At 56.9% G+C, this 27,216-nt stretch overlaps 1 protein-coding gene across 1 annotated transcript; it reads right to left on the minus strand.

The window, feature by feature from the left end:
- On the minus strand, positions 1-26,766 carry LOC144272349 (tubulin alpha-1D chain-like). Its single transcript, XM_077830351.1, has 6 exons — positions 26,653-26,766; positions 24,689-24,828; positions 23,822-23,948; positions 4,134-4,356; positions 3,567-3,715; positions 1-984 (listed from the first exon to the last, which is right to left on the minus strand). The coding sequence occupies exons 1-6, from the start codon at positions 26,764-26,766 to the stop codon at positions 1-3; spliced, it is 1,737 nt and encodes a 578-aa protein (XP_077686477.1).
- Between the last annotated feature and the right edge of the window lie 450 nt (positions 26,767-27,216).

Raw genomic sequence — 27,216 nt, forward strand, 5'->3', positions numbered from 1 at the left:
CTAGTATTCATCACCTTCCTCTTCCTCTCCTTCTCCATCCACACTGTCTGTCCCCACCTCCTCGTAATCCTTCTCCAGGGCAGCCATGTCCTCCCGGGCCTCTGAGAACTCCCCCTCCTCCATGCCCTCTCCCACATACCAGTGCACGAAGGCCCGCTTGGCATACATCAGGTCAAACTTGTGGTCCAGCCGAGCCCAGGCCTCGGCAATGGCCGTGGTGTTGCTCAGCATGCACACAGCCCGCTGCACCTTGGCCAGGTCGCCGCCGGGAACCACCGTCGGGGGCTGGTAGTTGATGCCAACCTTGAAGCCAGTTGGGCACCAGTCTACGAACTGGATGCTGCGCTTGGTTTTGATGGTGGCAATGGCAGCGTTGACATCTTTGGGCACCACGTCCCCGCGGTACAAGAGGCAGCAGGCCATGTATTTCCCGTGGCGGGGGTCACACTTCACCATCTGGTTGGCTGGCTCAAAGCAAGCGTTTGTGATCTCAGCCACAGAGAGCTGCTCATGGTAGGCCTTCTCTGCAGAGATGACGGGGGCGTAGGTGGCCAGCGGGAAGTGGATGCGGGGGTAGGGCACCAGGTTGGTCTGGAACTCTGTCAGATCCACATTGAGGGCACCATCGAATCGGAGGGAGGCGGTGATGGAGGACACAATCTGACCTATTAGCCGGTTGAGGTTGGTGTAGGTGGGGCGCTCGATGTCCAGGTTCCTGCGGCAGATGTCATAGATGGCCTCGTTGTCGACCATGAAGGCGCAGTCCGAGTGCTCCAGGGTGGTGTGGGTCGTCAGGATGGAGTTGTAGGGCTCCACCACCGCGGTGGAGATCTGAGGCGCTGGGTAGATGGAGAACTCCAGCTTGGACTTCTTGCCATAGTCAACGGAGAGACGCTCCATCAGCAGGGAAGTGAATCCGGAGCCGGTGCCGCCCCCGAAGCTGTGGAAGATGAGGAAGCCCTGGAGCCCCGTGCACTGGTCGGCCTGCGGGGATCCAGGAAAGAGAGAGGGCTCAGCCTGGGAAAGGGGCAGGCAGCCGGGAGTGAGATGTGTGTCCAAGCTCGGCTCTCCCAGGTCGTGTAGCAGAGCAGCCTGTATCACTCAGCACCCTGCCAGGGGCTCAGTCGTCCCATCCCTTGTGCAGTAGGGCCCCAGGATTTCACAGCTGTGCTGTGAGATGACAGGAGGGCTCCGGAGGACTTTCAGTGCTCAGGAGCCCATGGGGGAAGGTGGAAGTGTTCCAGCAGAAAGAGATTTATGGAAAATGTGTCGGCTTCCAGGACCCCCGTACTGACTCACTGTCACCCGCTCTCTGTCTTTCACCCCTTGCCTGACTTTATCCTGACTCCTGAAAGCCCCCTACACACACACCCAACTCACCTTCTGCTCCCAGAGCCCTATTACTAATCCTCGCTTTAGTCTCCTTCTCACCATGCCGGGCCCGGGGCTTCTCTCTGCCAATACCACTCACCTCCCGGCTCACCGAGGAGCATGCTGGTGTGAGCTCTGGTGGCACCAGCATGGCTTCAGCATTGGATGCGCAGTCGCGCCAGCACCACTGAAAGCAAGAAGAGGCTGGAGGCACAGAGCCTGTCCACCGGCTCCTTTCCCTATGTGGATGGAGAACCCATCCCCTCTCATCGTCCCCCGTCCCAGGCTCTGCCATCCTGGGCCTCCCAGGCCAGAGCCTGTCCCGGAGCTGCACTTCTCTGCCTCTTCCCTGAGAGCAGTTTGGGGTCCGCTGCCCCGGGCGTGAAGGGACCTGTTCTAGCTCCCTGGGAAGGGGTGAGACAGCTCCAGCCAGAGCCCGAGACAGCTTGAATTCACGGCACACACTTGGGCACCGAGTTCCCCTGCACCCTGAGGGCATGGACAGAACCCAGATGAAGGCTGCATTAGCAGGTCACATAAACACCACCCTATACCGGAAACCTACTGACTGCTATTCCTACCTACATGCCTCCAGCTTTCACCCTGACCACACCACACGATCCATCGTCTACAGCCAAGCTCTGCGATACAACCGCATTTGCTCCAACCCCTCAGACAGAGACAAAGACCTACAAGATCTCTATCAAGCATTCTTACAACTATAATACCCGCCTGTGGAAGTGAAGAAACAGATTGATAGAGCCAGAAGAATTCCCAGAAGTCACCCACTACAGGACAGGCCTAACAAAGAAAATAACAGAACGCCACTAGCCGTCACCTTCAGCCCCCAACTAAAACCCCTCCAATACATTATCAAGGATCTACAACCTATCCTGAAGGATGACCCAACACTCTCTACAACCAATCCTGAAGGATGACCCAACACTCTCACAAATCTTGGGAGACAGGCCAGTCCTTGCCTACAGACAGCCCCCCAACCTGAAGCGAATACTCACCAACAACCACATACCACACAACAGAACCACTAACCCAGGAACCTATCCTTGCAACAAAACCCGTTGCCAACTGTGCCCACATATCTATTCAGGGGACACCATCACAGGGCCTAATAACATCAGCCACACTATCAGAGGCTTGTTCACCTGCACATCCACCAATGTGATATATGCCATCATGTGCCAGCAATGCCCCTCTGCCATGTACATTGGTCAAACTGGACAGTCTCTACGTAAAAGAATAAATGGACACAAATCAGATGTCAAGAATTATAACATTCATAAACCAGTCGGAGAACACTTCAATCTCTCTGGTCACGCGATTACAGACATGAAAGTTGCGATATTACAACAGAAAAACTTCAAATCCAGACTCCAGCGAGAAACTGCTGAATTGGAATTCATTTGCAAATTGGATACAATTAACTTAGGCTTGAATAGAGACTGGGAGTGGCTAAGTCATTATGCAAGGTAACCTATTTCCCCTTGTTTTTTCCTACCCCGCCCCCCCAGACGTAAACCCTGGATTTGTGCTGGAAATGGCCCACCTTGATTATCATACACATTGTAAGGAGAGTGATCACCTTAGATAAGCTATTACCAGCAGGAGAGTGGGGTGGGGGGAGAGAAAACCTTTTGTAGTGGTAAACACCCATTTTTTCATGGTTTGTGTGTATAAAAAGATCTTCTGTACTTTCCACAGTATGCATCTGATGAAGTGAGCTGTAGCTCACGAAAGCTTATGCTCAAATAAATTGGTTAGTCTCCAAGGTGCAACAAGTCCTCCTTTTCTATTAGCAGGTCACTGTGACCCTGAGGGTTGCGCCTAGCTGCCGTACAATGGTGCGGATTCTAGCCATCCTCGTATTCCAGACTGAGGTGTGGCCTGGGCAGGCAGTTGCAGGTCTCAGCCTTGCAGCCTTCCAGCTAGATCCAAGCAGAGAGGCCATTCACCTCTCAGTGGATCCCTGCATGCTGGGCCCTGCAGACTCCGCAGTCCAGCTGCATGTTGGCCACCACTGCTCTTGCCCCAGGCTGACGGAGGAAGCTGGTGATGCCCAGCGAATGTGTGGGCAGCAGAAGCTGATTTTGCTCCCTCACCATCCAACCACCACTCGGCATTATCTCCACCTGGAATCCGAGAGCTTCCCAGAACCCTGCCTGCCCTAGCGTCTTTACCAGCTTCCGGATCCTGTCCAGCACCAGGTCGATGATCTCCTTGCCAATGGTGTAGTGCCCGCGGGCATAGTTATTGGCAGCATCTTCCTTGCCGGTGATGAGCTGCTCTGGGTGGAAGAGCTGGCGGTAAGTGCCGGTCCGAACCTCGTCTGGAATTCACAGCACAGCCCGGTTAGCACCCGCCCCACCTGGAGGAACCTCGGTGCCCATGCACACCTGAGCAGGGCTGCATGGATTAGCGAGTGAGAGATGAAGGGCTCACGTAGCTTTGTTCCCAGCAGCTGTTCCTGTGACACTGACCAGCCCATGGACCCTGACGTTCCCGCCCTAGATGTTTGTTGCCCCTGCCGGCCCCACAGAGGGCTCATAAACCTGCTCTGTGCTATCTGATTCCAGAGGGTGACCCAAAGAGTCAGAGCCGGGATGCAGAGCCTTTCACACCAGACCAGTGGGGCTGGGTGGCTCAGTTTATTGTGACTGGTGCGTGCAAACGCCGAGGCAGGCCGTGCTCACACAGGGATCACTAGGTCCACAGCCCCATCCCTCCCCCCGGCGCTCAGCACTCACCAATCACTGTGGGTTCCAGGTCCACAAAGATGGCTCTGGGGACATGCTTCCCGGCGCCCGTCTCGCTGAAGAAGGTGTTGAAGGAGTCATCCCCACCCCCAATGGTCTTGTCGCTGGGCATCTGCCCGTCCGGCTGGATGCCATGCTCCAGACAGTACAGCTCCCAGCAGGCATTGCCGATCTGCACGCCAGCCTGGCCGACGTGGACGGAAATGCACTCGCGCTGGGGGCGAAGAACAAGGAACCGTCGTGGGACAGGGGGCCCAGCCGCTGTCTGTGGGGCATGTCGTGCAAGGACAGGACCCGCTGCAGATCGTCTCTGGGAGTGAGGGATCCCGAGACCAGGGAGAGCCATCTACCATCCCCGCCCACCTCAAACTGGGCTCGTGGGGGGCAGGGAGAAATTGGCCAGCTGCTTGTGCATCAGAAAACCGGATTTGTTCACTGTCCTCTCCCCGGTTCTGGTGCTGCTTCCTCCAAGTTGCTAGCTGCAGCCCGGAGTTATCTTTCCTCTACATCCCTCTGCTTCCCTGCCGGGCACTGCTGTCCTGCCTCTCGGCCCGGCTCAGGGCTTTGCTTCCTCACGCTCGCCCCACATCTGGCCTCTCCCGCTACATTCCCCTACAATCGCCCCTTCCCATCATCTGCACAGATCCAGCCCCCGTCACCTCTCCCCTCCTCCTCTCTGGCCTCCCTCCATCTCTCTGGCCCCTCTCTCCCAGCTCACCTCCCTTCCCTGGCTGCCCCTCTCCTTCCCCAGCCAGAGTCAGGCTGCCTACCCTCCACACAGCCCCACTCACCTCCGTCTCAGCCTCCTTCCAGCCTTCACCTGCCCCCCTCCCACTGCACGGCCCCAGCTTGTTCTGTCTCCTTTGCCCACTCCTGAATTTGTGCTGTCTGCACCCCCTTCCCCCTCCCAGCCAGCAACAGCTGCTGGACAAACGCCCGCCAAGCATCGTCCCACTCCTGTGACGCCTCTGAGCTCTGGAGTCTGCTCTGCTCTGGGGCTGCTCCGCGTGCTTCTGCCCACATGGATCACCTTTAGGAGCAGGGACCAATCCCCCCGTACAGCTCTCTTACGTCTAAACCCTCCCAGGGCACCACAGGAACCAGGGAGCTCAGGAGACCCTGCTCCTCCCTAGCCTGGGACTGCCCCCAACTCGCGCTGGGGGGACAGGCAGCCCCAGTCCCAGGCGGGACTCACCATGCTGCAGAGGTTCTTCGATCCGACAGCAAAGGGCTCGGAGGACGAAGGCTGGGAACGGGGGGGCTCCGAGCTGCGCCTTTTATAGTAACCGGGAGGGAGGGTTTGTTGTTAGTAACAGCTGCGGTGGGGTGGCTGTGCTGGGCACTGCTCATCACGCTGCCCTTTGCTGAGCTGTCTCTGGGTTACAGCTCCTTGCAACACACAGCAAGGGCCTCATAGGGCCTTGGTTACACCAAACAAATCAGTAACTGGGCCTGGCTCCTCCCTGCCACTGCCCGGGGGTCTCGTGCTGGCCCCAGCGCAGCGCCGAGCTGCATGTCTCTGCAGAGCACAGATCTCAGGGGCACAGGAACGCAGGCATCACCAGAGGGATCAGGCTTCAGGTCCTTTGAGCTCCGTCTCCTCTCTGGGACAGTGCCCGGCCCCAGATGCTGCAGAGGAAGGTGTAAGAACTAAGCAGCAGCAGAGGTGGGATAATCTGCCCCTCACCCACACCCACACATTAGGTCTCATCCTGGTCTCTAATAGTTCGAGGTTGGCTGAAGCCCTGCATCCAGAGGGACCAGAGCCCTGCCACAGTCTGTTCTAACAACCTCGGAGGGTCCTGTTTTCCAGAGAAATGTCCAGTCCCTTTTTCCATTTTGTTAAATTATTGGCCTCAGTGGCTTCCTGTGGCAGTGAGTTCCACCGGCTAATTAGACAATATGAAAAATATTTTTGTTTCATCAGTTTTGAATTTCCCACCTTTCAATTGCATCCATTGTCCCCTTCTTCTTGTTCTATGAGATGGGAGAACAGACCCACCTTCTCTCCCTTTTCTCAACCAGTCAGTATTTTATAGACTTCTGTTACCTCCCTCTTTTCCATCTCCATAGGTTCTGTTTAGGGGTTGGGGTGCAGGAGGGTACTCTGGGCTGGGACCGAGGGGTTAGAGGGTGGGCGGGGGATCTGGGCTGTGGCAGGGGGTTGGGGCACGGCAGGGGGTCAGGGGTGCAGGCTCCAGGCGGCACTTACCTCATGCAGCTCCCAGAAGCAGTGGCATGTCCCCCCTCCGGCTCCTACACGGCGACATGGCCAAGCAGCTCTGCACGCTGCCCTGTCCGCAGGCATCGCTCCTGCAGCTCTTATTGGCCACGGTTCCTGGCCAATGGGAGCTGCGGGAGCAGCGTGCAGAGCCCCCTGGCTGCCCCTATGTGTAGGAGCTGGAGGTGGGACATGCTGCTGCTTTCGGGAGCTGCGCAGAGCCCTGGCACGCACGGAGCGGGGTAAGCCCCAAACCCTGCTCCCCTGCTGGAGCCGTGGAGGGGCACAAGCCCTGGACCTTGCTCCCTGGTGGGAACTTGAGGGCCAGATTAAAATGTCTGAAGAGCCAGATGCGGTCCCCGGGCCGTAGTTTGCCAACCCCTGAGCTAGAGGCTGGATGAGATTCTGGAGAATTGCAGCATCTTCAGCAGGGCGCTGGTGTGGCACACCCCATGCTCTGGCTGTTCCCGAGCCCTGGCCCTAGGAGCGAGGTCGGCCTATCTCTGGGGCCCATTCACGCCTCGGCCTCTCTGGGACTCACTAAGGGGGCAGCTGCCCGCTAGGAACAAGACCGAGACACCCTCCAAACTATCTCACATGGTGGCCGCCGCACAGTACTGGGTGGAAAGGACTTTGTCACGTGGCCAGCGTCTCTCCCAGTTCTCAGCACTGGAGCTAGATCCGACTGCGGGGAGCAGATGAGTTCCCCCTTCTCATAAATGTGTTAGTCTCTAAGGTGCCCTAGTCCTCCTTTGCTTTTTGTGGATACAGACTAACACGGCTGCTCCTCTGAAAAGTGTTCAGCAGCTGTGTCAAGTTCCCAGCGTCCTTGTTACACGCTACGGGGATGGGAACAAACCACAGAACAGTGGCAAGGGACTCGGACTCCCCTCCCCCACCCCCCTGGGCAGTGCCATCAGCACAGTGTGCACCGGGATGCCCCTCACAGCTGGGCACTGGTGATTGCATGGGGCGGGGCGTCACTTGGCAGCCCTGCAAAGGCTCCTTGTCTAGTTTAGTCGCCCGTCACACCACGGAGAACCCATTTCCAGAGCCCGGTCTGTGCCGATCGCGCTCCGCCCAGCCGCACGACAGCTAGTGACAGGCAATGACTGGAGACTGCGCCGTCACCCAGGCCACAGTTCACCCCGGGCAGCAGGCCAGCTAAAGGCCTCTGCTCCCCTGAGCACCGAAGCGCTCTGCCCGCGAGGAGCTGCACAAGGTGACCAAGTCAGGGAAGGAGAGTAACAAAAAAATACCCAGGTTGCTACAAGCCTGGGGCCTTCTTGGCCATCCCAGGTGGGCAGGGCTCGGCCTTGTTTGCACAGCAATTCCCTCAGCGTGCCGTGACTATGGAGACGTGGCCTGTGAAGGGGAAGGAGTTATTCCTGCCTGAGTTCAGGCAGGTGGGGCAGGCTCTGGGTGCTGCCCAAAGGCTGGGCAGTGCTCTAAGGTCGGCGACATCCCCCCAGGACCCAGTGGCCCAGTAGTCAGCATCAGCAGCCTCCCCGGGTACGACTGAGGCCTGCAGTCCTGCTGGGCGGGGAGCAGCAGGGTGGCGGAGGAGTCCCCACCAGCCAGGAGCCGTGCCTGGGAAGGAGAACGGCAGCACTCAGTGGGATGTCCTGGGCTGCGCTGGAGGCCCAGGAGGCAGAGACCGCGAACAAAGGCCTGTCTGTCTGTGCACCTCTCCCGGTGCCGAACGAACGGCCAGTGCTCAGGACCCCCGCTGTCGCTGCAGCCCAGCGGGCGTGCCCAGGAGCAGGGGCTCCGCAGGTGAGAACAAATGCAGCAGCATGGTCAGGAAAGGGCACACACCGGAGGCATGGCAGTGGGTGTCTGTGCTGCGGAGGGGCCCGTCAGGAGCAGGCTCCATTGTGCTGGGCACTGCCAACACCCTCCAGTACCCTTGACTCAGGCACATTCTGGGTGCCCCCCACAGAGGTTCAGCCAGGTCGGATGCCACGTCCCTGCGGTGTGCTGGCAGGGGCTGCCCCAGCCTGGGGACACCCTGGTGCCCAGAGTTCATCCCCTGTGTCCCATCTGGAGGAGAAGGGCCATGGCGCCTTGCATGGGGCTGGAGCACCCTCTTGTGGTGGTAAGTGGCACCGTGACAGGCTGGAATCTGCAGTGGGGCTGTAGCCGTGTGGGTCCCAGGATATTAGCAAGACAAGGCGGGCGAGGGAATATCTTTTATTGGACCAGCTTCTGCTGGTGAGAGAGACATGCTGTCGAGTCACCCAGAGCTCATCTGCAGAGCTCACGAGAGCCCTGGGCAAGCTGGAACGCTGGTCTCTCTCCCCAGCAGCAGCTGTTGGCTCACCCGCCTTGCCACATGAGGCTGGAGGGCAGCTCTGGAGTCAGCAGGTCCCATGGTGCCTGAGCAGGGGTCCCTGTAACTGGAATAAAGGGAAACACAGAGGAAGAAACATCTCGCTCAGCCCTGGGAGGTTACTATTGCATTTCTCTCCCTCTCGCTACAGGGGTGAGCCACTCTCAGCTATTACCAGCAGGAGAGTGAGTTTGTGTGTATGGGGGTGGGGGGGTGAGAAAACCTGGATTTGTGCTGGAAATGGCCCACCTTGATTATCATGCACATTGTAGGGAGAGTGGTCACTTTGGATGAGCTATTACCAGCAGGATAGTGAGTTTGTGTGTGTGGTTTTTGGAGGGGGGTGAGGGGGTGAGAGAACCTGGATTTGTGCAGGAAATGGCCCACCTTGATTATCATGCACATTGTGTAGAGAGTTGTCACTTTGGATGGGCTATTACCAGCAGGAGAGTGAGTTTGTGTATGGGGGGGGTGGAGGGTGAGAAAACCTGGATTTGTGCTGGAAATGGCCCAACTTGATGATCACTTTAGATAAGCTATTACCAGCAGGACAGTGGGGTGGGAGGAGGTATTGTTTCATGATCTCTGTGTGTATATAAAGTCTGCTGCAGTTTCCACGGTATGCATCCGATGAAGTGAGCTGTAGCTCACGAAAGCTCATGCTCAAATAAATTGGTTAGTCTCTAAGGTGCCACAAGTACTCCTTTTCTTTTTGCGAATACAGACTAACACGGCTGTTACTCTGAAACTCTCAGCTCCGGCGCTGAGGAGCTTCTAAAGAACTGGGCCTGGCTTCTGGACCCTTCCTGGAGACGAAACAGCTGCAGGGTTGTCCGGCCATGGCTGGTTCAAGGCTCACAGGAGGTAGGTCGAGTACCCACCAGGCCTGGCACTGGACAGCAAGTGTCTAGTTATTGCCGATTCTCCAGTAACTTGACAGCATGGATGGATGGACAAATGTGTCCAGGAACTCCCTAAAGCGCCTCCCTCAGGCCTGTTCTTGTCTCACTTTTGTGGCCAGGATGGCTGCATGTGATTCAAGGGAACAAGTGCGTGATTCCTTCTGGGCTGCTCAGCTGCTGGTGCAGAATCATAGACATCTAACTGGTCCCTGTGGCTAGACTGAGCCCAGCGCCCCTGGACTAGAGCAGGGGAGCCCAACCCAGCCAGTTAAAGAGGGCGGGGTGGCACCAGAACCTATAAAGGGCTGCTCAGGGGCAGCTGGGAAGGAAAGACTGAGACAGGCTGAGCCCTGGGGAGGGAAAGCCACGCTGGAGTGGAGCTAGCTCCTGTGGTGAGTCCCTAGAGCAGGGGGCCAAGGGCTCAGGGAAACAGCCCTGCAGCTGCAGCTCCAGGAAGGGAGCAGAGCTGGCTGAGGCTGGGGGGCTGCCAGGAGCTGGAGTCCATAGGCCCCTGGATGCCTGTTCCAGATTGTAACTACTCTGAGAGCTAGAAAGTTTTTCCTGATATCTAACCTCAATTTTCCTGGCTGCAGATTAAGCCCATTACTGCTTGTCCTACCTCCAGCGGACACAGAGAACAACTGATCCCCGTCCTCTTTATAACAGCCCACAATGTATTTGAAGCCTGTTATCAGGTGTCCCCCCAGCCCCCCGTCTTCTCTCCTTCAGACTAACCATGCCCAGGGTTTTCAGCCTTTGCTCAGAGGTCAGGTTTTCTAAAGTTTTTATCATTTTTGTAGCTCATCTCTGGACTCTCTTCAGTTTGTCCGCATCTTCCTAAAGTGCGGTGCCCAGAACTGGACACAGGAGTCCAGCTGAGGCCTCGCCAGTGCGAGTAGAGCAGGACAGTGACCTCCTGGGTCTTACGTACAACGCTCCTGTTCATACGTCTCAGAATGAGATTAGCCTTTTTCGCAACACACTGTTGACTCTCTGTGAGGATGTGAGGCAGCAGGGAGGGGGGAGTGTTGACCTGGGAATGTGCCCTGGGGATGGGAGACCTGAGAGCCTGTCCCCTGAGCCAGGAGGGGGAGGGGGAGGTAACACCTCTGCCCAGGAATGTGGACGGAGGCTGCAGCAGGGAACCTGCTGGGTGGGTTTAGTTTCAGTTTGGGGCTGGGTGGAGGAACACAGGGAACCCCAGGGCTGGGGTCTAAGCTCCCTGCTCCCCCAGAAGGACTTGACTGAGGGGTCCTGGAGGTACCCACAAGCTCTGTTTTGGACTGTGTTCCTGTTGTCCAATAAACCTTCTGTTTTATTGGCTGGCTGAGAGTCTCGGTGAATCCCTGGAAGAGGGGTGCAGGGCCTGGACTCCCCCACACTCCGTGACAACTGGTGGCAGAGGTGGGATGTACTGCACCCCGTGAACAGTGCTTCCTGCAGTAAGTGACTGGGGAACAGTAAAACAAAGGGGGATTGACGGGGACCGGGCGTGCTGAAGATTCAGAGAGAGATGGTTTCAGGGGGCGGTTAACCCCTGGGAGTGTGTGACCAGAGAGAAGGACTTTTGCAGTAACAGGGTCCCCCGGGGGATTGCAGCAAGCGGTCCCAGGGGCGGAGGAGTCTGCAGCTCGACCCTGGCAAAGAGGTGGTGACCTCAAGAAGGACTGGCACACTAGGGGCTTTTCCTGGAAACCGTGGGAAGCTGCCCGGCCTGCGAGTGGCCAGCAGGGAGATGTACGCTAAACGCCTTAAGAGCGACCTGGTGGAGCTGTGCAGGCAGAGGGGGCTGCGCATCGGGAGGTCCACCAAGGAACAGCTGATTGCCCAGTTGGAGGAGGGGGATCGCTTGGATGACCCAATCCCTGTCCCTGAGGGAAGCCGCCCGCGGGACGCAGCGTGGGCCCGGGGGCCTGACCGGGCTGGGAGGGGTCAGACTGGTGCCCAGGACCTCCTGAGACCCTTCCTACCTATGCCTGGGGGAGGGGTTGGGGGAAGCCCAGTGAATACCGAGGGCACCCTGACCCCGGCAGCCAGCAGGGGATCCTCCCAGCGGAGCTCCCCATCCCTGGAGCAGATGCGGCTGGAATGTGAGAGGGAGATGAAAATGAGGGAGCTGGAGGATCATGAAAAACAACGTCAACATGAGGAGAAACAACGTCAACATGAGCAGGAGGAGAAGGAGAACCAACATCAACATGAGCAGGAGAAGAAGGAGAGGGAGCGTCAGGAGAAGGAGAGGGAACGTCAGGAGAAGGAGAAACAAAGACAGCATGAACTGGAGCTGGCCAGGCTGAGGAGCAGTGGGGCCCTGGCTGCGGTGAGTGCGGGGGGACCCAAGACTGCAAGGAGCTTTGATAAGTGCTTCCTGGCCCAGCAGAAGGAGGGGGAGGACATAGATAGCTTCCTGACGGCCTTTGAGAATGCCTGCGAGATGCACAGGGTTGACCCTGCAGACAGGCTCCAGTTCCTCACCCCCTTACTGGACCCCAAAGCCGTGGAGGTGTACAGCCGAATGACAGGGGCAGAGGCAGGGGACTACGAACTGTTCAAACAGGCCCTGCTCCGTGAGTTTGGGCTAACCCCCGAGATGTACCGGAGAAGGTTCCGGAGTCAGCGTAAAACGCCTGAGGTCACCTACCTACAACTGGTCAACCAGATGCAGGGATACGCCCGCAAGTGGACAGCTGGGGCCCGAGCTAAAGAGGACCTGCTTGACCTAATCATACTGGAGCAACTGTATGAACAGTGCCCTTCCGACCTGAGGCTGTGGTTGGCGGACAAAAAGCTCGAGAACCCCCAGCACGCAGGGCAGCTGGCCGACGAGTTTGTGAACAACTCTTCACAAGATTGTGCCAATCTTTAAAAAAGGGAAGAAGGAGGACCCTGGGAACTACAGGCCAGTCAGCCTCACCTCAGTCCCCGGAAAAATCATGGAGCAGGTCCTCAAAGAATCAATCCTGAAGCATTTACATGAGAGGAAAGTGATCAGGAACAGTCAGCATGGATTCACCAAGGGAAGGTCATGCCTGACTAATCTAATCGCCTTCTATGATGAGATTACTGGTTCTGTGGATGAAGGGAAAGCAGTGGATGTATTGTTTCTTGACTTTAGCAAAGCTTTTGACACGGTCTCCCACAGTATTCTTGTCAGCAAGTTAAAGAAGTACGGGCTGGATGAATGCACTATAAGGTGGGTAGAAAGCTGGCTAGATTGTTGGGCTCAACAGGTTGTGATCAATGGCTCCATGTCTAGTTGGCAGCCGGTGTCAAGTGGAGTGCCCCAGGGGTCGGTCCTGGGGCCGGTTTTGTTCAATATCTTCATAAATGATCTGGAGGATGGTGTGGATTGCACTCTCAGCAAATTTGCGGATGATACTAAACTGGGAGGAGTGGTAGATACGCTGGAGGGCAGGGATAGGATACAGAGGGACCTAGACAAATTGGAGGATTGGGCCAAAAGAAATCTGATGAGGTTCAATAAGGATAAGTGCAGCGTCCTGCACTTAGGACGGAAGAACCCAATGCACAGCTACAGACTAGGGACCGAATGGCTAGGCAGCAGTTCTGCGGAAAAGGACCTAGGGGTGACAGTGGAGGAGAAGCTGGATATGAGTCAGCAGTGTGCCCTTGTTGCCAAGAAGGCCAATGGCATTTTGGGATGTATAATTAGGGGCTTAGCGAGCAGATCGAGGGACGTGATCGTCCCCCTCTATTCGACATTGGTGAGGCCTCATCTGGAGTACTGTGTCCAGTTTTGGGCCCCACACTACAAGAAGGATGTGGAAAAATTGGAGAGAGTCCAGCGAAGGGCAACAGAAATGATTAGGGGTCTGGAACACATGACTTATGAGGAGAGGCTGAGGGAACTGGGATTGTTTAGTCTGCAGAAGAGAAGAATGAGGGGGGATTTGATAGCTGCTTTCAACTACCTGAGAGGTGGTTCCAGAGAGGATGGTTCTAGACTATTCTCAGTAGTAGAAGAGGACAGGACAAGGAGTAATGGTCTCAAGTTGCAGTGGGGGAGGTTTAGGTTGGATATTAGGAAAAACTTTTTCACTAGGAGGGTGGTAAAACACTGGAATGCGTTACCTAGGGAGGTGGTAGAATCTCCTTCCTTAGAAGTTTTTAAGGTCAGGCTTGACAAAGCCCTGGCTGGGATGATTTAATTGGGGATTGGTCCTGCTTTGAGCAGGGGGTTGGATTAGATGACCTCCTGAGGTCCCTTCCAACCCTGATATTCTATGATTCTATGATTATATGAACAGTTGGTCAGGGGGTAGCCAGGAGGAATCCCAAAAGAACAGCCCCCCCCCCCCCCCCCGATGCAAGTAGAGAGTCACCATGGGACCTCCCAGCGGGGAAATAGGGAGAACCCCCTCCCAAGGGGAATGCCTGGCGTCGGGCCCCTCCGACCCGCTCGAGGGGACCAACGTGACTGGAGCTGCTATCACTGTGGCCAGAGAGGCCACGTACGGACCCAGTGCCCCGGGCTCAGGGACAAACTGAGCAGACCCAACCTACCCAGGGTTAACTGGGTAGGGACCCAGCTGGACAAGGGGCAGACGACCCAGGCAAGGGGGGCTACAAGTTTACCACCTGCTCAGGAGGGAAGAGTACCCCAGGCCAGCTCCGCCAGAGGGCCGGAGGCTCTGGACTCAGGGTGCTCGGTTTACAGGGTGGGCGCGGGGCTGTCCCTCCGGAGAGAGTGCCTTGTTCCCCTGGAGGTGGATGGGAGGAAGGTCAATGGATACTGGGATACGGGCGCGGAGGTGACGCTGGCCCGGCCCGAGGTGGTGGCCCCAGATCGGATGGTGCCCAACACCTACCTGACCCTGACAGGGGTGGGCGGGACCCCATTTAAGGTGCCCGTGGCAAGGGTACACCTGAAATGGGGGGCCAAGGAGGCCCCCAAGGATGTGGGGGTACACCACCATTTGCCCACTGAAGTTTTGATGGGGGGAGACCTAGAGGACTGGCCAAGCAAGCCCCAGACCGCCCTGGTTGTGACCCGTAACCAGAGCCGGTGAGGGGCACTGCACCCTGACCTTGGGGAGGGTACCACACCGGAGGCGCAGGACCCTACCCTGGTGGGGAGGGAGCACCGAGGGGCACGGCTCAGAGAGGCTGAGGCCTCAGACCTGGCCACTGAAGGGGAACCGGGCCCCATCCCTTCCCCAGCCGCTGAGTTCCAGGCCGAGTTGAGGAAAGATCCCTCCTTGCAGAAGCTCAGGGACCTGGCCGACGTCAGGGTGGGACAGACCATGAGGAGAGGCTGCCAGGAGAGGTTCCTGTGCGAGAAGGGGTTCCTGTACCGAGAATGGAAATACATTCTGGTGGTGGTAGATTTTGCCACCCGCTATCCCGAGGCAGTGCCCTTAGCTTCCATTGAAGCAGACACCGTGGCCGATGCGCTCCTGACCATTTTCAGCCGAGTGGGGTTCCCCAAGGAAGTCTTGACAGACCAAGGATCCAACTTCATGTTGGCCCTGCTCCGGTGCTTGTGGGAGAAATGTGGGGTCCGGCACAACTGGGCCTCAGCTTATCACCCCCAGTCCAATGAGCTGGTGGAGAGGTTCAATGGGACGATAAAGGTGATGCTGAAAACCTTTATGAACCAGCACCCGCAGGACTGGGACAAGTACTTACCTCACCTGCTGTTCGCCTACAGGGAGGTGCCCCAGGAGTTTACCGGATTTTCGCCTTTCGAACTGTTATATGGCAGGAGGGTGAGGGGCCCCCTGGACCTGATGAGAGACAAGTGGGAGGAGGAGGCCACTCCCGATGGAGAGTCAGTGGTGGAGTATGTCCTGATCTTCCGAGAGAGACTGGCTGAACTCATGGGCCTGGCCAGGGAGAATCTGGCCAGAGCCCAGAGGAAGCAGAAGGTCTGGTATGACCGCACGGCGCGGGCCCGGGCCTACGCCACCCGGGATCAGGTGATGGTTCTCATCCCTGTGAGAAAACACAAACTACAGGCCGCCTGGGAGGGCCCTTTCAAGGTTATCAAGCAGCTCAAGGAGGTAAACTATGTGGTGGAGCTGTCGAACCGGGCGCACCACCGCCGGGTGTACCATGTGAATATGATGAAGCCATATTATGCCAGGGGGAATGTGGTGTTGGCCGTGTGTGGACAGTGGGAGGAGCAGGGAGATGACCCTTTAGTAGATCTATTCCCTGGGACCAGAGCTGGTTCCCCCCTGGAAACAATTCCCCTCTCGGATCAGCTAACCCCTGCCCAGCAAGCTGAGGTCAGGGGGGTGCTGCGTCCGTCCCGACAGCTGTTTTCCAACCAGCCTGGACGCACTAATCTGACTGTCCACCGGGTGCAGACAGGGTCGCACCTGCCGATAAGATGCTCCCCCTTCCGAGTCACAGGGAAAACTGCTCAGGACCTGGAAAGAGAGGTCCGGGACATGCTGGCTTTGGGGGTGATCCAGCCATCTGCCAGCCCTTGGGCCTCGCTGGTGTTCCTGTTGTCCAATAAACCTTCTGTTTTACTGGCTGGCTGAGAGTCTCAGTGAATCCCTGGAAGAGCGGTGCAGGGCCTGGACTCCCCCACACTCCGTGACACTCTCATTCTGTTTGTGATCCACTGTGACCCCCAGGTCCTTTTCAGCAGTGCGACCACCGAGCCAGTTAGTCCCCAGTTTGTACTTGTGCATCTGAGTTTTCCTCCCTACGTGTGGTACTTTGCACTCATCTTTATTGAATTGTGTCTTGTGATTTCAGACCAGTTCTGCAATTGTCAAGGTCGCTTTGGATTCTAATCCTGCCTCCAAAGTGCTTGTGACCTCTCCCAGTTTGGTGTCATCTGCACATTTCATAAGCATCCTCTCCACTCCATTATCCGCGTCATGACTGAAAATATGGACTAGTGCCAGGCCCAGGACTGACCTCATGAGGCCCCACTAGTTCTTCGCTGCGTGACTGCTCATGTGCATTCCACTCTTGGAGAGTGCTCGTCTCCAGCCCAGTGGCTGGAAATTTGTATCTCAGCGGCTTGAGCACCCTCTGCTGCCACGTGCCACTGCACGCAGGTATAAAGGGCGAAACCATCTGTGATGGGGTACACCAGACCCCCTGAGGCCCCCTTCTGGAGGCCTCGTGGCCCTGCCACACCCTGCCCCAAAGAGGGCAGTGGAGAGAGTCCTCCAAGCTGCCTAGAGTGGCTGTGTGGCACACAGCCAGTCAGGGCCCAGCAGCCGACTATAAGAAGAGCTGCAGAGCCAGGGGGAGTCCAGTTCCTTGCTGGTGCTGAAGGAGTGAGGATGGGGTGCGGCTGGCTGGTGGGCGGAGCTACAGGACCTCGGACAAGGCCATGCTGCCAGAAGCCAAGGAGGGCAAGAAGGAGCCCAGAGCTGGCTGCGGGGTCTCCATCAGGACAAGGCCCTGAGGTAAGAGTGAAGATGCCGCGGGGAAGTGGCCCAGGGAATTAGAGCAGCAGCATGACTTAGATAACAGCAGACAGCTGCTATCTACAGGTCCCTGGGCTTGGACCCGGAGTAGTAGGTGGGCCTGGGTCCCCCCTAACCCCCTGGAGGAAGTGGCCTGTACAGTGAGGCACCCTAGAGAGGCAACTGAACTGGAGTGGCCCAGCTGGAGAGCTGTGGCCAAGAAGCCCCAAGAGGGCAAAGACATTGTCTCCCGGGAGGGAACCCTGGGGCACTGCTCTCGTCCGGAGCAGGGACAAACTGAGAGACAGAGTGTGTGGCCACATGCACTCAGCCAAGGGGGGGCCCCACAGGGTCACCATCCCTGACCCCCTCACTTCCTCCTTACTGCCCGTAATGATTGTTGGAATCTGTTTATCTTGCTTCAGCAAGTTTTCTCAGCATCCAGATGCACAGAGTTACCTGTTCATAGACTCCTTTTTTGGTGTTTTTGTTTAGTAGGAGTTTGTTTTTTGGCTCCCCAGTTCTGGGGTTCTGTTCCCTGGTACCAAGGAACACCTGGGTCACCGGGCTTCAAGCTCTGCCTTTCATGCTCTAAACCAGGCCCGTGAGGGACCCACACTCTAATTTTCTAACGTGTCTAGGTGAGTCTCACATTAGGGATCAATGCCAGATTTGTATGGACTTCAAGCTGAGGACCAAGCACGAGAGAGAGGCCAGGCCGAAGTTTTCTTTGTTGGAGGCTGCTCGTGAGACCGTCTTCAGTCACAGGGGTACTGAGCACTTCGGCCTGTGTGAGAAGTGCGCCTCCAATACTGTCCCGGCACCGCTCACGCTTGCTGGTGCCCAAGGAACGAACACCAGGCTTCCAAGGATGCTGCCAGGAGAGGCAGATCACCGCCCCTAAATCTACCATGCAAGGGGGTGAAGGGTCGAGTAGAGCGCAGGCAAAATCGAAGCACTCCTGCACTCGCTCATCAGGTAAGACAGCACCGGGGCAGGCATTGTCAGACCTGGGCCCAAAGCAGCACCTTCATGTTCTGGAGCACCGTCTTCATCTATTGTGCATTGGTCAGAGACTATTCCAGGACTGTCCATGCCAGAGGCATAGGCAGTGGCCAGGGACTTGTTGAGCTTGTGAGTTCTGGTGTGCCCAGTGGTGCAGGAGATTCCTTCAGTGGTCCCTGTAGACTGCATGGCACCAGCCTCCTCAGTGCAGCACCCGGTACCATGTCATCCTCCAGCCTCCCAGAGCTCTCAGCCATCGGTGCCATTGGTGATGGCTTCTCCATTATTCCCCGGACCTTGGTACCAGTCTCCAGCCCTGACAGGTTTGGCCCCTCCGTGGTTGGGAGATGATGATTCTTCTTCTTTGGACTCTTGTCTCCCAGCCCAGAGTGTGTCTCGCCACCCCATGACGTGTTGTTCATATTTTCATAAGGAATATGGCTTATGATATGAATACGACATAACTGAGATGTACTTTATGCAAGATGGCTCCTGTGAGAGATCATTGGAGAGGTTGTGATTTACTGAATGGGATTATCCAGTGGGTATGCCTGTATCATTTCTGTATCTGAAGTTAGGAATATTGATTATGTATCTGTATTTCAACTATGCCACTTTGGGTGATGCCCCTGCTAACACTTCAGATACAACAATGGAAAAGCCAACAGGGCGGATGGCTCATCAGCGAGGACAATGGATCGTGAAAAGCTTGGCCTTCCTGCGGATGCTCCATCCTGCCCCTGACTCATGGATGCTGTGATCCTACAGAGTCAGGTGGTCTTGTCACCTGATCCTAAACATTACCTGGGACTTGTAACTTTCCACTGGAAGGGAAAGGGGGGGGGGGTGTCAAGTTTGGGAAACAAAGGATTCCTGCCTTATGTAAATCCTATTGAAGGGTGGGGAGGAAGGCAAACGGGACTCCTCCTCTCCATGGCCTGTCTGCCCAAGAAGACAGACTGCAAAAGGGAAGGCCGGGGCGGGGGGGGTCGGTCCAGACTGAGACGGGCCCAGTCTGAAAAGGAATATAACAGTGAACCACAGGAGCTTTGCAACCTGCCTGCAACAGTATCTAGGGGGAGAAATACTGTTTGTCACCAATTTCTTTAGTGCGACTAGCTTAGTTTGCATGTTTGGTTTCATTTGTTCGTTATCTGCTTTATTCTGTTACCCTTTTACCACTTAAAATCTGCCTTTTAGAGTTAATAAAACTTGTTTTGTTTATTATTAAACCCAGTTTGTCATTTCTAACTGGGGAGGGGGAAGACATGTGCACACCTCTCTCCACATAGAGGGAACAGGCAAATTTCATAATAGATCCGTGGGTCTGCACCCCAAGGGAGGGGACATCTGAGGACTGGAGCAAGTCTCTTAAGCTGAGTCTTCCCAGAGCTGATCTGCAGCTGGGGGTTTCCTTGCCTGGGTGTGAGTTCAAGGAGGTTTTCAGAGCCTGGCTCAGCAAGACAAGTTAATGGGGGCTCAGGCTGGCAGAACAGGTAGACTCGGGGGTATCTCAACACATCAGGTGGCTTCCCAAGGGGTTTGACTCGTCACAACCCCCTCCTAGACTTTACCACTTGGGGTACTAGTGAGATTCTGCTGCCAGCACTGGCATGGAAAGATGGCAAGGAAGTCATTGGGGTGCAATGCCCTTTCAGTGACCCCTCCCATTTCCAGATCCTCCCCATGCCATTCACATTCAGTATCTTCACCTAGACCTGGGGAGTCGTCTCATCCAGCTCCTCCTGATCTGGTGCCGGGCTTGGTACCAAGCAGAAGGAAGAAGTTCAAGAGGACCTAAGGGGCAACTGTCAGAAGAGGCCCAGCCTCACCCCTGTTAGCTTCACCCACCTCCTCCCCGGATGAAGCACCTTGCTCTGGAGTGTCTTCACCCCCACAGAGTGACTGCAGAGCTCGCCAGCAGCTCTCCAAAAGGGTTACCGCAGCCTTGGGCATCCAGGTAGAGCTGGGGAGTCTTCTCATAGTCTCACTGATGCTTTGGCCTTGGCTGCTCCATCTTGTGCATCCCAGCCAAGCTCCATCTTGTCTGATTAACTAACTAGGTGATTTTGGAGCCCACCAAGATTCAGTGGCAAACTCCCTCCTCTCTCCCTCTGTCACAGTCACCGGGCCATGCTCTGGAACTACTCCATATGAAGCCAGGCAGGACTCTGGGGGAGCCTCCTCTCTGGGTGCAGACTGTCTCCAGGGCAAGAAACTCACACTGCTTCCACCTTCCTGGGTCTGACCTCAGAGCATTCAGCCTCCTCTGACCCTCTGTGCGCTTCCCACAGCAAGTCTGCCCAGGTGGGGTCCTGGGGAAGCCAGAGGGTCCTGCTTCCCAACTCTGCAGTCAGACGTGACTCTCAGCCAGCCAGTAAAACAGAAGGTTTATTAGACGACAGGAACATGGTCTAACACAGAGCTTGCAGGTGCAGAGAACAGGACCCCTCAGCCGGGTCTGTCTTGGGGGGGCAGGGAGGCCAGAGCCCCCTCTGGGCCTCCCTCCATTTCCCCGGCCCCTCCTCTCCTTTGTCTCTTTCCCGGGCCAGGAGGCCACCTGATCTTTGTTCTCCAACCCCTTCAGTTGGCACCTTGCAGAGGAAGGGCCCAGACCATCAGCTGCCAGGAGACAGGGTGTCGGCCATTCTCTGTGCACACACCATCACGCTGGGCCCCTAGGGCTCTGCCACAATCACACCCCCTTATCTCACCACCTGGATACTTAAAGTCATAGGGGAAACTGGTTAAGGACTTTAAACTCTGAGATGAAATGAGGCTTCGCCGTCCCTCACTGAGCTAGAAGAACAATGGCTGAGTCTCCCAGGGCATTGTCCTGCTGCCTCTTACTTGAGAGGCAGCGGGACTGGCAGGTTTCGTGGATGGGGACCATGTCCTGCTAAGGTCTTCAGGAGTGGACAGAGTCCTTGTGCCCTGAAAGGGTAATGAATAACGGCCACTGGGTGGCTCTGAGTGAGGGTCTTCTCTTTCACCCCTTTGCCTCCAAGCAGGGGGCCTCGGCCTCCCTGGTCCTGTCACTGGGGCTGCGACAGTCCAAAGGGACAAAAACAGGCTCGGAGGAACCTTGGTTCCTGGGCCCCGTGATCTGCGCCTGGCTATGTGGCCAAGGGTCTGGTGCAGCCCTGGAGATGCAGCACGCTCTGAGTCTGGCTCTGGGGGCTGGAGGGGAGCCCACTGGCCTCACGCGGGAAGGTGGCAGGACGCTGAGGACTCTCAGCAAAGCCATGCCCAGTGCTCCCCGAGAGTCTTGGCCTTCTACGTCCCTCGTCCTTTTTGCCCAAGCCCTACAGCAGCGCCCCTCTGCCCTTGTCTTGCCTGGGGTGTAAACGAGGTGCCAGTCCGTGTGGGCTAGCTTGGGCTAACACCTTCCAGCAGTGGGCTCGTCTGTCCATCCGCGTGAGGGAGCCAGTCTGTCCAGATGCCACCCCAACCCCGCCAGTGGAAACCAAAGCACGCCCCCCCTCCCTTCACCCCTCCCCCAGTTTTCCCTGTGAAATCCTGTCACTCATTCCTGGCCGGCTGCCAGCACTGCCCTTCCAGGCCAACCGGCCCATTAAACCTTGACCTTCTACAGAAGGGTGGAGCTGCCATCAGCCCCCTTCACACCTGTCTGCACCTGGCACACTCCCCACGCGTGCTCTGCAGGAGGCAGTCACTGTCCCTGCCTTGCAGAGACCCTGCATCCATGGGGGGCTGGGGAACTGGACTTCCTTTCTAAGGGCCAGTGCCCTGCCCCCTGGGGAGCCCCAGCCGCTCGCCTCCAAGGCCCGCTAGGGAGCTCCCACCATCCCAGCTGGGAGCCATCTATAAACCAGCTGGTGCAGGAGCTTCTGTGGGACCTCCTAGAAGCCAGGCGCTCCCAGACCAGGGGCTGGGCAGGGGCATCACACAGCGCCCTGACTGTTCCTACATTCCAGTTGTTCTTGTAGAGGGACCGTTCCCCTCCTGCTCTGTTTGGCTGCATCGTTCTTCTGAACAAACCTGACACCCGAGGCAGTCCCGTGTGTCGCGGGCGCGACGCGTCACGCTGAGAAGCTAGAAGCAGAACTTCCTGGCCACTAGGCACCAAGCCCTCACTAACTGTCACCTTACACAGCAGGTGCCGAGCCGGAGAACGGCTGAGAGCAGAACCAGCTGATTGTCGCTGAGGTGGCTGGCGCAGCAGCCCCGCTCCCAGACCTAATGAGCAGCAGAGATCTGTGCGCCGCCGGGGGGTTTCTGGGCCCACAACAGAGCTCGCTGTAGCCAGACACTGCTGAGTGGGTGCAAGCCACCCCCAGCTCTCCTCGTCGCCGCCTGCAACGCCAGCCCTGCAGGCCCCTGGCTTTGGGAGGGGGACACGGCAAATTCACGCTGCAGTTTTTGGACATATTTCAGAGTAACAGCCGTGTTAGTCTGTATTCGCAAAAAGAAAAGGGGTACTTGTGGAACCTTAGAGACTAACCAATTTATTTGAGCATGAGCTTTCGTGAGCTACAGCTCACTTCATCAGATGCATCTGTAGCTCACGTAAGCTTATGCTCAAATAAATTGGTTAGTCTCTAAGGTGCCACAAGTCCTCCTTTTCTTTTTGGACATAGTTTGTCTAATGCACGTAACAGTCGTACCGCCGTGAAGGGAGCTTTGTGAAATCGCACTGTCCCTAGGCTCCTTTCCCAGCAGGCAGGTGCTCAGCAACCTGGGCTCCACAGTGACCTGTTCACCGCATCCCCCGCTGCCCCGACAAGCCCTGGAGTTGGAGGCCTCAGTCACGGCCACGAGCACCCAAAGCCCTGGAAGGGAGAAGCCGGGTCCACAGTCCTGCCTGTGCTCACCAGATGGAGCCATTCACTGGTCTCTAACCACCAGGATTTCTCCACCTAGTCCAGGGCTTGAGGCAGGCTCAGGCAAACGGTGTGGCAGGGTGTCGAGCTGGGAATTGGCTTCCAGCCTCTCCCCCCAGGATACGCTCTGGCCCCTGGCAGGAGAACACCCTGGCAGGAGTTCAGCACCCATCTCCCGTGGGCTGTGTGTGGAATCAGGGAGCTGAAGGGAACTCCGCCACTCCCGGCTTGTCTCTCCTTCCCTGGTCCTCCTACAGCTCCCGTCAGTGGCAGCTAGTAACACCGAGGCCAAGGGCCAGCTCCATGGAGTCCCTAGAGGGGACAGAGCCGGGAGCCCGCTGTTCCTCTCCTAGCAGGCCTGTGTCACCCGCCACCCCGAGGCGGAGAGATGGTCACAGCCGTAGCAGATTCCAGCCCAGTCACTGGCACATTTGCTCTGGGCGTCACGCTGAGAAACTGGCCGTAAAGAGAACTAGGACCCACCACAGCCTCGGCGATGCTGGAGGAGGAGGAGTGGCCTTCGCTGCACTGAAGGGGGCAGGCTGGGGACCGTGCAGCCCTTCCCCGCGCACTTGCAAAGGCAGCAGGCCACCGGGCGTGGCTGTGTGTCACCCAGGCCGGGGCAGCAATTGAGCCTCCCCCGCAGGGCACCGCTCTTCTGTGCCCAGCACAAAGGCCTGGCCAGCCAGCACAAAAGTCCATCGTGTGCTTTGGAGGCTTGCCTGGCCCCTCAGCGGCAGGGCCAGGGCTAAGCTCTCTGCCTGTCTCTCTCATGATCCCGCAGCTCCAGGCTCCTTACCGCACCCCTCGCCACCTGCCTGGGTGTGGGCACCAGGTGTGCTCAGGAGGGCATTAACCCTGCGAGTGCCAGGGGCGCTGTGCTGTGTCGCACCCCCGTGGCCCTGCTGAGCTGGGGACAAGTGAGAGCCCTGGGAGCTGGCGCCTTTGCTAGCTGCCTTCAGCCTTCCGCTAATTAACCATTTCCTCTTGAAGCCCTCTGCCTGGCTTGGCTGGCTGCCCGGCCACTTCCTCCTGCTCCCAACGGCTCTGAGCACCCATGCGGCTGGGCTGGTTCCACCTCTCTCTGCACACCCGGGTCAACAAACTGTTTGCACAATGACAGGATTCAGAGGAGCAGCCGTGTGAGTCTGTCTTCGCAAAAAGAAAAGGAGGACTTGTGGCACCTTAGAGACTAACCAATTTATTTGAGCATGAGCTTTCGTGAGCTACAGCTCACTTCATCGGAGGCACAATGTGGCTTTTGCGCAGTCTGCAAAAACACGCACTGAATAAACCCGCGGGGGGGGGGAGATCCAGAGTGCGGGGGCGGGGGAGAGCCGGGGTTCCTGCTGGGGGGCCACTGTCTGCAGCATTCTTCTTCCCCAGCCATTGTCTGTAGTGGGACCGAGTTCCTGGGGGACTCTGCTTTTGGCTCATGCCTGGGATGTTCTGCAGGCTCCCTGGAGCTAGGCCATGGCTCCCAGGGGAGAAGGGCACAGGGTGTAAACTCGCTGTAATGAACTGGCTAGCGTGTCTGTGTCCCCTCTGCCTCTGCTGTGTGCCATTGGCCCTGTACTAACAGTGATTCTCCTTTGGCTCAGGTGGGCGGGGCTTATGGCTCTGGGGAAGCAGGGCCTGAGGTCTGCCCTGCCCCCCTCGCTGGGGCGTTCCACAAGCAACGCTGATGCGCCCAGCTGACCACACGTTTGTTCCAATATTGCAGAGCAGTCGGCCCCGACGGGCACAACGGCGCTGCCCTGCTGGAGCCGGCTCCCCGACCCCGCACAGTGCAGGGCTCTCTCCTGGCTGGCCGGCTGCAGCGTGGCCCCAGCCCTGGGAACGTACCTAGTGCTGGGGGGAAGCAAATCCCGTGTTGCTTTCCTAGCCCCAGGCAGGCTCTGCTGTCGCTTGTGCATGGTGAACTCCACGTCGGTGTCCAGTTGTTCATTTACGGCCTGCCTAGCTGTCCCCACAGGCTGTGAAACCTGCAGGAGAAGGGAGAGGAGAGCGTTAGCTCGCCCCATGGCACACTGGGCCTCTACCTACCTGTGGGGTGCAGAGAACATGCCGGGGAGCAGGCCCGGCACGCCCGTCCACTGCAGGGGCCCTCCACTCAGCTGGGTCTGCTCTGGCTCCTGGGGACCTCTCAGTCACACAGGGCATGGTCAGAGGAGCCTTACTACGAGTATCGTTTACTTTTCCTTGGAGGTCACTTTCATTAGCCAGTTGCCACCTATTTCACTGCTCTGGGCATCTGCCTGGTTGTCCCATGGTGTCAGTCGCACCCTGCCCCGAGTAGGGGAGGGCTTCTGGCTCCCCCTGGTTTGTGGACTAGCCCCAATCTATCTGCTAATCCTTTCCGACTGGCTGATGGGCGAGCCGTGTTTCTCGGGCCCGGTCTGTCTGCCCCCTGCCCTCGCCCAGCCTGGCAGGGTTTGGGGGCCGGAGGCAGAGGTGGACATCGCTTTCTCCAGATGTTTTGTGATCTCTGCAACTCTCTGCATTTCGCTACTGCTTTTATTTGATCTAAACCAGCAGTTAAACTGCATCTGCTCAGTATGTGTCCAACAGAGAACGTTCCTGTCAGACCAGGGGCAGATCCTCCATCTCTTGGTGGCTTCAGAGTCAGGCTGGTGCCTTCCTGCAAGATGCTTTAGTCAAACACAAGTTCTTGGGCTCATTATAGGAGTCTCTGGGTGAATTTTCTGCCCTGTGCTATACAGGAGGTCAGACTGAGAACTGTCCCTTCCCACCTTAAAATCTATTAATGTCGGTAATATGGGTAACTGGTTTGGTGAATGGGGGAATACGATGGACTTCAGCAAGGTTTTGAGACAGTCCCACACGGCATTCTGATAAGTAAGCTGGGAAAATACAGGCTCAACAGAACCACCATTAAGTGAATACGTAATTAACTGCAAAAAAAAGCATCCCCATTAATGGACTGATGTCAGAGCAGAGGGAGGGCTCAAGTGGGGCTCCACAGGGAGCTGTTCTGGGTCCGGTGTTGTTTAATGTCTTTATCAGTGCCCCAGGTGGAGGACTAGAGAGCAGACTGATCAGATTTGCACATGACACAAAGCTGGGGGGGTTGCCAACACTTTGGAGAACAGAGATAAAATTCAGAGGGATCTCGATAAATTGGAGACCTGGGCCCAGCTTTGGTCCCCGCTGTGTAGAAAGGATAGAGAGAAACTGGAAAGGATCCCGAGGCGAGCGACAGGGATGATCACAGGGATGGAATGCAAGTAGGATGAGCAAAGGCTGAAGGAACTGGGTATGTTCAGTTTGGAAAAGAGGAGATTGGGGGGGGGGGCATGATAGGGGTCTTCAAATACTTGAAAAGCTGCCACAGATAAGATGGCGAAAAGTTTTTCTCTCTTGCCACGGGGGGCAGGACAAGAGGCGATGGGTTCAAACGACAGAAAGAGCAGGTTTCGATTAAATCTCAGGAGAAACGTCCTCCCCGTAAGAGCAGTCAGACAATGGCACAGACGCCTCCGGAGGTTGTGGAAGCTCCTTCCCTGGAGGTTTTCGAGAGGAGGCTGGAGCCGTCTGTCTGGGATGGGTGAGACCCAACAAGTCCTGCATCTCATCGGGGGTTAGACGAGATGACCCGTGCGGTCCCCTCTAACCCTGTGGGTCTATGTGTTACGCAGCCATCTTGCTGTCTGCAAAATGTGCCAAAGTATTTGATGATGGTGCTTCCAAGCCCGAGCCCGTCGTAACTTCACCAGCAATAGACTAGGCCATTTGCTGCTGGCTCTCTGCACAGGGGCAATTTCACTCAAAAATCCCTGTGCACTGACTCTTTGAAATGCCTCCACAGCAGAATTCACACCCATGGGGACCCGGGCTGCACTTCCAACACCCAAAGTTGTCAGGCACTTGTCAGACTCCACCTGTCCATGCTTGACCTGCATTGTGCTTCTGAGAGCTTCGCAGCGGCAGCTCCTTCCACAGCTGAGTGCTGGGGGCTCCTGGGGGGTCAGATTTGTGGGTTTTCATTTATTGCTCGAGTACTCAGCACAGCCGGGCCTGGAGAGTCGAGTGTCTGGGAGCCAAGGCATGGGCGCCTCCCAGGCTGTGCAAGACACCACCGTGTTCCCTGTCTTCATACGCAGCCTGGTCCCTCCCCAACCAAACCCCTCCTCCCCTCATTTCCACCCCCACTCCCCCGCTCCTGATTCTCCCCACGTCCCAGCTCGCGTTCCCCTACGCGTCCCTGGCAGGGGTGTGTCTAACCTGCTCTTTAATATCCCAAGTGACGGAGATTCCACAACCTCCCTGAGCAATGTATTCCCGTGCTTCACCACCTGCAGAGTTAGGACGTTTTTCCTAATGTCTGACCGAAACCACCCCGGCTGCGATTT

The sequence above is a fragment of the Eretmochelys imbricata genome, chromosome 11 (genome assembly GCF_965152235.1).
Source record: "Eretmochelys imbricata isolate rEreImb1 chromosome 11, rEreImb1.hap1, whole genome shotgun sequence".
NCBI lineage: Eukaryota > Metazoa > Chordata > Testudines > Cheloniidae > Eretmochelys > Eretmochelys imbricata.

Coding starts and splice junctions, on each gene's coding strand:
- LOC144272349 (XM_077830351.1), bottom strand. CDS start 26,766: ATGCAGGTCAAGCATGGACAGGTGGAGTCTGACAAGTGCCTGACAACT. Junction 23,949..24,688: donor TTGCTTCCCCCCAGCACTAG/GTACGTTCCCAG, acceptor TTGTGCAAACAG/TTTGTTGACCCGGGTGTGCA. Junction 4,357..23,821: donor GAGGGCTTCAAGAGGAAATG/GTTAATTAGCGG, acceptor CTTCGCCCCCAG/CGCGAGTGCATTTCCGTCCA.